Below are 12,509 nucleotides of genomic sequence, written 5' to 3'. Positions count from 1 at the left end.
TGCACATACAAATTTGATTTAACTTTAATACGCATGCTGATAACATAACCTTTTATTTGATATATCACACATAACGGTGTGATATTAAATGTGATATTTAATAAAAAAAAAAAAATCATGTGTGCAATTCACACGTGGTAGAAGTGAAACCTTAAAAAATCATTTTTCTCGCAAAAAAAAAAAAAAAATAGAAAAAATCTACCTATTTTTATTCTATCACCTTCAAATCCATGTTTTTTATATGACAACCTATATAAATTTTATATCATCTGAAAGCTTATTATCTAAGCTCAAAATATATATATCGATCAGATCTATGAGACATCTACAAAAAGAGCTAGAATTTTTTAAACTCGATGAAATTTCATCAAAAAAAGCAAAAAAACATTTATTTTTATGTTCTCATGCTATTAATTCAATTTTTTTGTTTGACAACCTATAAAAAAATTTATACCATGTGCAAGCTTATTGTTTCACCTTGTATAATGATGCATAAATCTTATTTCAAAGATGTCTACAAGAGAAGTTAGAATTTTTTAAAGTCAACCATGTCGAATTTCCAGACTGAGATTACGGTACTTCCTACACTGGTAGCTGGTCATCGCCAACAGATCTCCACAGGTGTTTTGAGGTATTTTTAAATTTTTTTCAATTTAAGATTGTGTAACTTGTAGAGAACGTAACGTTATGTGTGATATATCATATAAAAGGTTATGTAATCAGCATGCGTATTAAAGTTAAATAAAATTTGTATGTGCACTAGAACAAAAGATATAACGTGTGTAGGAAAAGAACATCTTTTTACCGTTATCTCCGAATTTTGAATATGAAATTAATTGAAATTTTGTACAATTATAATTTATTTAATTACCTACCTACAGTACAAATTTCATTCATCTATCTTTCAAAACAAAAAAGTTATAACAAGTTGAAGTCGTGTCGCGTTTTCGTTTCATCTTGTTTCAAATCACTACGATACTAAAGAAGTTTTCACTTCAAAAAAAAAAAATTGCGAGGCACTGGGGATCGATACACAAGGCAATTGCTTTAGCAACGTGCTATCTCACTGTTTGAAATTAGGTTGATAAAACGCAACAAAACAAATTTTTGGGTCAAATCACTACCTAGTTTTGGTCAATTCGTATTTTTAAAAATAGCGGATTTGGCCAGAAGGTTGGCTCCTCAAAAACCAGGACTTAGGGGTTTCTTACTTCTTACTTTTCTTTGATTTTTGTAACTATTTTTTTTTAAAGTTTCAAAGTTGAAGTAATTTTTCAAGATCAAATCGCACGATGATGATTTTGTATATTATAATTACATTAATCACATTACAATCCTCTTTGCAAAACCCTTAGGCATTGACATCGAAAGTAACTCTCACCAGTTTGCAACTTTTCGCTTTCATTTGAGCATTATAGTGAGGGAGGAAACCCACCTCAGAGGCCACCAGCCTTTAATCGATGTCCATTGTACAGAGACTTAACACACCTATCTTCTCGGTCGTGTGTACAAATACATTTTGCAGTGTTATTTTTGTTAAATGAGTCTCTTAATTTACCAGCACGTCACACATATAAATGACTCCTACCGGGGGCCTACATTCTCTTGCTCTCAGGGAGTGTTTTTGTAGTCAACGACTTCTTTATCATCACCATCGCTGCTGCTGACTGAAACCAGTGCCTCTTACCTGGAACCGTTCATGATTTTTATGTCTCATGATGAATTTTTCTTTATTTTTGTTTTTTTTTGTATACGGATTGTTCAAGTTATTTGCATCTCATTATTTCTTGAGAGCACCATGCTGACACTGAAGCTCCTTTCGGATTATCCCACGTGAGATTGTTTTCTTAGGTTCCAAAGTGTATGCACTTAATTGCTTTGAGGTTTTTGCTTTCTCGTCTCTTTTTTCTTTGCCTTAAGGCAGTAGTTGAATTTCTAAAAAATTTTTTTCTGTCTCAAACAAGTGAATACTTTTTTTTTAATTGATTAAGATCACTTTTGGACTTGCTATACAATGTTTATATAGAATAAACCGCAATGCAATGACTTTATTTTGTGGGAAGGAAAGAATTTGATAAATGTTTTTTCTTTCCTTGAATGTTAGCACCTTCTTGGGGTGCCAATACCCATGGCAGATAATTAATTTTTTGGCAATAGTCGTTGGCAGACTTACTGGGCCTCCTAAACGAATGGAGAGAGAGAAAAAAAAATGCAATTTCCTTGGCTCTGACCAAAGCTGCAAATTAATTTAATTTTAAGACAATTAGTCACACCTTGGACGGAACTTATCTTAAAGAAAATAAAAGCTTTTAGTATGTTTTTTTTTTGTTCCAAAGTATTTTTAGAAAAAGTCTGTTGAAAAAAAAATTTGTGAAGCAGAACAATTAAGTCTGTTCATGTTAATAAAGGATCCTGGACAAAAAAAAGTGATGTAAGTCAGATTTGTTAACTCAGAACTTCTCAACTAGTTATCATCATTTGACAAATGAGGCATCATTGGAAGCGTCTTACTTGTCTTCTGGTTATAGGTTTTGTATTGTCTTCTTAGTGACAAGAGTTGTGAATTAAAATTTTTGTTTTTAATGTAGAGCGACTCTGAAAAGTGAAATTATTAAAAATTATGACTCTAACATAATTTGAACAAAAAAAAAAGTTTAAAAACTAAATTCCCTCTAGTTCACGTCATTTCCCCCTTGAGGGCTATATATAAGAAAATGTTATATAGCCTATAATAAGCCGACAAGAATGACGCTTTCAATGATACCTCATTTTATCAGATTATGATAAGTAGTTTAGAAGTTGTGACGGAACAAACTTGCACAATTTTATAAATTCTGTTAAAACCATAAACATAACATTTTGCTAGGTCGTAAACCAATAAAAATAGAATAGAAATTGAAAAAATCCATGATTTATACCATAACCCCTAAAGGAGGCTATTTTAAAAAAGAGACATGGCCTTTAAATGGAGAACAAGCAAGACGCTTCTAACGATACCCCATTATTATTTTTTAAAAATATGAATAGTTTGTAGAAAATAACCCTTTTAGATTTGGTACAAAAATAAAACTATTCATCGTATTTACCTTAAATTTGAAGGACTTATTTCTCATAACACGATCTCTCATATGACACCAAGTTGAAATCCTGCAGTTTTTAGTATATCTCACATGAAAAAAAAACATCTTAATTAAGGGAAATGTAAAATCTCAACGCCCGTTTTATGTAAAAAGTCAAATATGTAAAGAAAACTATAATAAAATACATTAAAATAAATTTTAAAATTTAAACGTGTTTTGTAATTTTATATACTATTTTTCTATTTAGAAATATCTTATCTGTGATAAACTATTCGATACAATGCCTTCTAAAGCTTCAGATTTGTTTCTCCTAGGAACAAAAGTATACATTTCTTGCGGTTTATGATGTGCTGAGTTCGAATCCGAAGTCAAAACAAAAAAATCCAGCACATCAGGATTTTGAGATGTACGCGTTAGAGAATCACAAAATAAAGTTTTTGTTTAGAAAATCTAAAAAAAAAAACTACTATATATGTATCTCAAAAACGGGAGCTGATCGAAATTTTTTGAGTTCGGATTCAAAATCAGCGTAATAAAATCTATTAGAAAAGTATACTTTTGTTCTCTGGGAGAAAGAAATATGAATTTTTAACGATCAGTTTCTTTATGGTAAGATATGCCAAACCTACTAAACCTACTTAAATTAAGATATCTCGGAGAAGAAAAGAGATATTGAAAAGATTGAAACTGAATTTGAAAGAAAAAAATAAGTTCTTTTACAAAACCGTAACAAGTTTAGTTGAAAAAGTTTACACTACGCCAAAATATTGCTTCGAAAACAGCAAAAAATGGGTTTTCGAGATTTTCTAACGGGAATATCTAAAAAACGCGACGTGCTAGGCCAATTTGAACTTCAGATTCGGAATCAGCACACAAAAATCCTTTAGAAAAGTATAGTTTTATTAAAGGGAGGATTTTCTTGCAGACTAGTGTAATTAGCGGACAAGCATGACGCTTTCAACGACACCCCAATTCAATAGGTGAAGATAAGTAGTTTAGCAATTATGAAGGAACAAACTTACCTTACCCACTTGCATAAAAACTGGTTAAAAACATAACCTTCTTTTGCTACATCGTAATCAAGTAAAAAAAAGGATAGAAACTGAAAAAATAATTATCTTCTTTGATGCCCTTTACTCACACATATTAAATTAATTTTCTTGCTTTAACTTTATTTGAAAATCTCCATTTTTTTGTTCTCCAAAAATTGTATTAAAAAATTTTTCGTAACAATTTGTTTTCTTAATATTTCGTTGCAGATTGAAGAAATCACTGAAGGCATCGAAACGATTGAGTTGTTTATCAACGAGGATCCAACATGTGGAATGATGACCTACGATACACATTTTTCAAACGAACTAGAAAACGGTTCTTCACAAGCTCATCCACGTCATCAATTGACTGCATCGTCAAAAACGTCAAGACAAAATTCCGTAGACCATGTTTCGCCATCATCATCGCACAAACCATGTACACCTTCGTCGCCCACAATCGATACCGTCGATAGTGGGGCAAGTTCAAATTCAGAATTTTACGATGACGATGAAGGAGGATTAGCCCTTCCGCCACATTCCCAAGTTCCCAGATCAACTCAAAATTACACTCAGACTGAATTCGCTTATGATCAACGTCGACGCATTAACCAACAGCAACGTGTTACGTCATCAAAAGCATCGGAAAATAAAACCTTTGCTGATAAATCAACCAATTCATCACCAAAACACCTGGTTTCAAAGGTTACTTCACCCATTGAGTCGTTATCAATTACACGAGAACATGTTTTGAAGCATGAAATTGAGCAGTTACAAGAGAAGCTCAAAGATACCGAAGAACGTTTGCAGAGTTTACGTATTCAGCATGATTCATTGTCACAGTTGCATCGTGATTTGCGAGAGAACAACACTCATTTACAAGAAGAATCGGAAATCTTGAAGCTAGATGTGCAGCATTTGAATGAGTGTGCAAATATTTTGAGATCTGAACTTCAAGCTGCTCGTAGCGATCGAAATGAAGCATTAGATTTGCAAAGAGTCCTTCAAAGTGAATTGGAAGATAGTCGAAATGAACGTAAGAAAGCACAAGAGCAAAAAGAGAAGGACACAAAGACCATATTGGATCTGCAAAGACAGTGTAGGGAAATGGAAAGAATTCTTATGAGGAAACATCCAGATTCTGTATCGGCCCTGATTGGTAAGTTATTGTATGGAACAGGTTTCTTATTTCAAACTTATTCAGAATAAATTCCTCAGTCCTACATTGATCGAAAGTTCTTATTCAATATCGATGTTCAAGTTATGACAATCTAGCAATTTCCGATGTAGTTGTTGAGTTTTATCTTTATTCAGTTGGTTCCATAAGATGCTGTTGGAATAATAGCATGGTTTTGCGTCGAAGCCCCAAAGTTACGAATCTAACTGAAAACAAAATTTAAGGCAAGGTCAAGTGTTAATACCAGCATTTGAAAATTTTCCACAGATTTCTGAAATACTTTAACCAAAATTTTGCTTCGAATTTGCAGAAATATGCTGTTGTTATTTGTTTTTGCTAAAAATTGGCATATTTTATTTTTTGTTATTCCCGTATATCTGCTAAAAGCCTTAACCAAATAATTTTACTAAAAAAAATTAAGGCGAATATTTCTCATCAGCTTAAAACCGATAATGTGCATTTCAATGGTAACCTAATTGCACAGGGTGTCTCCGTTCTTAAAAACCTAATTTTTCTTTGGAAATTACAATAACAGGGAATAAGTACAGGTAAAATAGTACATAAAATCAAGAAATTAAAAAAAAATTGTTGCACTCATGAAACTTGGCAAAAAGTTTGCTTTTGGGATAAGAACCAAGTACAAAAAAAGTCTATAAAAGAAGTTGGGTGGAAGGGTGTTTTTTCGCGGACAAGAGGGAGGGGGTGAAGGTCAAAAATATACTGAAAAAACTTGCTTGTCGAATATCATCATATGACACATGTTTTCAAGGTATTTTTTGATGCTGAATCTAATGACATAAAAATAAAGTCAATACGATTGCTCTAAGAAAAGTTATTGCCGATTAAAAACAAGGGTGCTTGTTTTTTGACTTCAACAAGTAAAATATAACCGAAACCCATGTGAAAAACATGCTACACTGATAAAATTCTGGATAAAGGTTTTAGATAAAGCAGGGACGATGGATTCATAAAGTTCTTAAAATTATTTTTGGTGAAAGGGTGTTTTTTTGATGGGTTAAGTTGTGTGTGAGGAAGGTATCATAACAGCTGATTTAAATTTTATTACTTTTTAAAACTTGGTGTAAATGTTTTGGTTGGTATAAGAGTTAAGAATCTATAAAGTGTACAAAATTATCTTGAGTGAAAGGGTGTTTTTTTTTTTAAGAAAACTAGGAAAATATTGTTACACCAATGAAAATTGTTAAAAATGTTTTATTTATAACAGAACCCGACCAGTCTATACGAAAATTTTTGGTTAAAGGGTATTTTTTTGGAAAATAGTGAAAAATCCGCGATAAGTCCGATAAAATCAATGGTATAAATGTTACCCTTACGAAATTCATTAAATATGTTCTCTTTCCCACGGGAATTACGAATAATGTAAGTCTATAATTTTTTTTTATGTAAAAGGGTGTTTTTTTTTGTAGTAAAGAAAATATGGGTATATTTGAAAAAGTGTGTAATACTAGAGTAATATTAGTGGTACCCTATTGAAATTTAGCAATTACATATGTTATTAATATCATGGTTAAAAGGTTGTTTTTTGAGTGAAAACAAAAAAGATGGGTCACCCTAATGAAATTTGGTAAAAACATTGATTTTGAGATAGAAAGCAAGAATAAAGAGTTTTCATAAAACAAATTTTGGTGAAAGGGTGTTTTTTTCGAAGAGACAGTAAAATCTGCAATTGTTTCCAAAAAGCCAATAATTCATTTTATTTATGGTTTTGATGACAAATTAAACATTTATAGATAAGTTCCTAAACGTTTTACGCGAATTATTGGCTTTTTGGGACCAGTTGCAGATTTTACTGTCTCTTGGAAAAAAATTTTACTTGTTGAAGTCAAAAAACAAGCACCCTTGTTTTTAATCGGCAATAACTTTTCTTAGAGCAATCGTATTGACTTTATTTTTATGTCATTAGATTCAGCATCAAAAAATACCTTGAAAAAATGTGTCATTATGATGATATTCGACAAACAATTTGTTTCAGTATATTTTTGACCTTCACCCCCTCCCTCTTGTCCGCGAAAAAACACCCTTCCACCCAACTTTTTTTTATAGACTTTTTATGAACTTGGTTCTTATCCCAAAAGCAAACTTTTTGCCAAGTTTCATGAGTGCATAAACATCTATTTATATGGTGTTAATCTTTATTAATCTTTAAATGATGTTAAAAATGTTTTATTTATAACAGAACCCGACCAGTCTATACGAAAATTTTTGGTTAAAGGGTATTTTTTTGGAAAATAGTGAAAAATCCGCGATAAGTCCGATAAAATCAATGGTATAAATGTTACCCTTACGAAATTCATTAAATATGTTCTCTTTCCCACGGGAATTACGAATAATGTAAGTCTATAATTTTTTTTTATGTAAAAGGGTGTTTTTTTTTTGTAGTAAAGAAAATATGGGTATATTTGAAAAAGTGTGTAATACTAGAGTAATATTAGTGGTACCCTATTGAAATTTAGCAATTACATATGTTATTAATATCATGGTTAAAAGGTTGTTTTTTGAGTGAAAACAAAAAAGATGGGTCACCCTAATGAAATTTGGTAAAAACATTGATTTTGAGATAGAAAGCAAGAATAAAGAGTTTTCATAAAACAAATTTTGGTGAAAGGGTGTTTTTTTCGAAGAGACAGTAAAATCTGCAATTGTTTCCAAAAAGCCAATAATTCATTTTATTTATGGTTTTGATGACAAATTAAACATTTATAGATAAGTTCCTAAACGTTTTACGCGAATTATTGGCTTTTTGGGACCAGTTGCAGATTTTACTGTCTCTTGGAAAAAAATTTTACTTGTTGAAGTCAAAAAACAAGCACCCTTGTTTTTAATCGGCAATAACTTTTCTTAGAGCAATCGTATTGACTTTATTTTTATGTCATTAGATTCAGCATCAAAAAATACCTTGAAAAAATGTGTCATTATGATGATATTCGACAAACAATTTGTTTCAGTATATTTTTGACCTTCACCCCCTCCCTCTTGTCCGCGAAAAAACACCCTTCCACCCAACTTTTTTTTATAGACTTTTTATGAACTTGGTTCTTATCCCAAAAGCAAACTTTTTGCCAAGTTTCATGAGTGCATAAACATCTATTTATATGGTGTTAATCTTTATTAATCTTTAAATGAAGCATCGGTTAAGATCATTTTCGAGTAAGTCAAAAATGAAGAAAACGGTGCTATGACAGGTACCCTTAGTAACGATTCAAAAATATATATTTTTAGTTTCAAAAGTACGCCGTTAACTGTAACAGATTACACAAAATTTTTAATCAAAATCGTTTGAAATATTTTTGAGAAAGTTTAGTTTTTTTCCCTCTAGCATGTATCGTCAATTTTAGTCCAAAAAATAATATTTTAATTTCGCCTCTAGGCCTCTCACAAAACTCATAACAACCAAGGCGTTTGAAGAAAATCGCTTCAGTAATTTGGGCTGCAATTCAAGATCGATACATACATTAAACACATAAATTCAATAAGAAACTGAAATTTTTACATGTACATAAAATTTGGTAATTGGTATTTTTTCAATTACATTTCAAAGTTATGAAAAACAGAAACTGTAATATACCTAGAATTTTGTTTATCATTGCTTCCCAATTCTGACTAGCACTCAAGCTGCTCAAGTGTCAACTCCAGTACAATTCAACTAAGTAACATAAAGGTACCTAAAAAATGTATTTCACTGATTCAATTTTATTATACTTAATCATCAAAGTGCATATTACGATTAAGTCGGTCATTTCAAATCTCATTAGTCACACAATAAAAATTTTACAGGATTCAATCTGTATCATTCAAAAATAAATATAATCCATCAAGAATAGACGAAAAATTGTCAAAGAATGGAACAAATTTGTAACAGGCTGATTTTTGGTATACAGCTTGGTGTAAGGGTGATTTAAAATCTGGTCCTGAAGTTTCCTCTGTCCAATATAAGTTCAAGTGACCACTTAAAATAAAAATAATTTTAATAATTTTTTATTATTTTTTTTCTTCGTTTCCTCTGTCCGCTAGTCCCATTATAAGGGGACTAGCGTCTCAGCTAGCATCTTGAAGAACATAATTTTTGTCTAAAACCTACCGTTTTTAAAATATAAAATGTTGTGACCTTTGACCCCTTATAATGGGACTAGCGGACAGAGGAAACTTCAGGACCAGATTTTAAATCACCCTAACACCAAGCTGTATACCAAAAATCAGCCTGGTTACAAATTTTTTCCTTGAAAAAATGTATTCTTCCTGGGCTAATAAGTTAAAAACAATTTTTTGTACCTTAATATACCTAATATGGGAGTAAGATTTCAATACATAATATTAAAAAAAATTATTAAAAAACTGAAATAGTTTTTTATTGTATCTTGTAAAATTTTAACTGTGTGAGCTATGAGGTTTCTTAAATGATGGATTCAGAATTCTGCTTTTTTATTGAAAATTCTGTTTTTCAAAATTCTGCTTTTTTTTCTATTCTGACTTTCAAAATTCTGCTTTTTAAAATTCTGCCAGTATATATTTTAACAAAAAAAATTCTGCAAATTCTGTTTTTTTTTTTTTTATTAACATATGCGCTTACCAAACAAAAATACGCCTCATTAATGTAATTAAATTTTATTCCAATTCCAACTCACATCTTTCATTAATTTTTTAAATATTATTTTTTATTTGATAAATAAATAATTTTTCAATTATTTTTCGAAAATATTTAAGATTAAAAAACCTTTTCTTAATATTTTTGAGTTTATTAATCTTTCAAACAAAAAATTAATATAAAAAATTACTAACAAATTAAATAAGTAATCAATTAAGCAGCAAACTTTGCGAAAAGATGATTTAAAAAAATTCTGGAAAAAATTTAAAAGGGGACTTGGAAAATAGTTAAAAGCTCGCGCACTTTTTAACATTTTCCAAACCCTTTTTTTAATTTATTGCAGGAATTTGTAAAACAGAAATTTGAAAAGCAGAATTTTGAAAAAAGAATTTTGACCCCGGCAGAATTTTGAACCCAACCAAATGGATTCAATTGGTATCACTTCCGGATAACTAAAATCACATCTATATTTGTTTGAATACATATTTCAACTTTAAATTGATAAGAAATATTAAGAAATATTTGTCTGTACATTTTGAATGAAATCGCTTCAGACCTTATCAAAATATACGGAAATAACAATAAAAAAATTAAATTTTTGCAAAAAAAAATACAACAATGCTATATGTCCTAATTTTTTGAGAACACTTATCATCGGACGAATAGAAGTTATGAAGAAACATGCATGCAAACATATGTACATACTTACCAGTTAAATACTTAAGAACAAGATACTGATTAAGTTGCATAACTCATTGGAAATAGTCAAAAGCGGGAATCTAAGCTCATGATGTATTAGAATATGTACTTGGAACCACTTTTAAAGCATAATTGTCAATTTAAATTTTTTCCCTTAATTTACAAAGCAATGTACTTTTTTTAATTCTCGATTTCTTTAGGTACTTAGTTGTACTCTAATAACAGCTGTTTTTTCTTAAATGTTTTTCAACTTGAGTAACCTGCTTATAAAAGAAAATCAATCTTATGACTACATCAATTAGGAGTCCATACCATAAATTCATTCAAACAATTAATCACAAATAAAATATATTCTTTTCTCATATCACTATAACAAACACTCAAATCGAATTATTTTTTTCAGTTGCTTCGAAAAATCCAAATAAATCATCTGCAAATGACGACAGTCACAGTCGTAGGCTTTTGGAACAGCGCATAGCCCAGTTAGAAGCTGATGCCAAAGAGCAAGATATTAAAGCACAAAAAATATTGGCCAATGTTCAAGCACGATTTAACTCAGTACAATCGAAATATGAAACACACATTGCCGATTTGGAAACTCAAGTTTTGAGGTAAGTAATTTGTGTGTAGATATCCATTTCATAAACAAAGACCAACTAAATTTTATTGTTTTTTGTACTCATCCTTGTATACAGCTTGCAAGAAATCAATACAAAGTTGAATGAGAAAATTGAATCGCAGGTCAGGACACTCGATTACTTTGTCTCCAAAAAGTCTGAACGCTATCATAATGGTTATACTCAAACTGAAGAAATTCCAGAACGACAACGCAGAACAGTAACATCATATACACAAACTGATTGTGTAACAAGTTACCCATCATTACCAGTAACAACAACAACAAATAATGTAGCGACAAATACCTCTAGTGCTAACACCAGTGCCAGTTCCACTCCTTCAAACAGTAGACCAAGTTCAAAACAGTCGGGATTAAAGAAACCGACCGCCACAAGTAAACTACCATTTTCACAATCGGATTCGACTATCTCGTCAGTGTATCATGCTGCCGCAAAAGAGGATGCCCATCTACTGGCAACAATTCGTGGCATGAGGGTTGATCTGGCCATTAAGGATAAGGCCATGCAACGACTTACTCGGGAGCTGGACGAGTGCAAGAGGACTATTCGAAAGTTGCAAAAAGAGAAGGAAGGTAAGTGGCATGTCTTAATAGCTGCATTCATTTTTTTTTAATTTTTTTTTTTTTTTAAGGTGGGGTTCAATGCATTTTCGAGAGATATAAAATGTTTTTTTTGAATTATACATTAAAATAATTGTTTTTATAAAAATAATTGAACAAAAAAATTCCAATGAAAGGGGAACAGCTTGAAGTTTTTTTTTTTTTCATTTCATGTTCGGCTGTGGTATTTATGTATGAAAAGTAGAAGCCATGACCTAGATTATTTCCATACAACATAGGAAGACATAGAATGCTTTAAAATTGTTTTCAGCTAATGATACAAACAAATGCAGATAAAATGAGTATAGTTCAACTATTTAAAGTCAAAGTAAATAAGTACCTATTTATATTTTTTAATTTTGAAAGAAAGTTTTTGAATGATGAATACTTAAATGTAGTCAGGAAGCTTAATAGGTTTTGATGGGTAGATAAAATCATTGAGTCATAGAAGTGTTTTTCTTAAGTGGAGATGTTTTGTTGCATTTCAAAGTACAAGAAATTAAACATCCTTACTTATGCAGATTGCAGGTATATGACACAGGATTTCAAAGTATTTTTTCACGTCTGTTCCTTCTAATATAACCAAAACCAAAATTATTCGACCACCATGTTTAAAATTTTGACCTTTTTAGTTATGTATGGGCCAAAATGATGGGAGGTGGAAAATTAAAATTCTTCATTT

The 12,509-nt window shown here is 30.8% G+C and overlaps 1 protein-coding gene across 4 annotated transcripts in view; it reads left to right on the top strand.

The window, feature by feature from the left end:
• LOC129910059 (centrosomal protein of 162 kDa) overlaps positions 1-12,509 on the top strand; it is a 72,998-nt gene that overhangs the window by 52,242 nt on the left and 8,247 nt on the right. For 3 of the 4 annotated variants that reach the window (XM_055987303.1, XM_055987304.1, XM_055987306.1), the window contains exons 2-4: positions 4,340-5,270; positions 10,994-11,201; positions 11,286-11,800. In XM_055987303.1, coding sequence (XP_055843278.1) covers positions 4,340-5,270; positions 10,994-11,201; positions 11,286-11,800 — 1,654 coding nt within the window. Of the gene's footprint in view, positions 1-4,339; positions 5,271-10,993; positions 11,202-11,285; positions 11,801-11,859; positions 11,979-12,509 lie in introns of those variants that run through there. The other variant, XM_055987307.1, reaches the window with a different exon arrangement.

Source organism: Episyrphus balteatus, chromosome 2 (genome assembly GCF_945859705.1).
Source record: "Episyrphus balteatus chromosome 2, idEpiBalt1.1, whole genome shotgun sequence".
Classification (NCBI taxonomy): domain Eukaryota; kingdom Metazoa; phylum Arthropoda; class Insecta; order Diptera; family Syrphidae; genus Episyrphus; species Episyrphus balteatus.
This window is presented reverse-complemented; position numbering and strand designations above follow the sequence as displayed.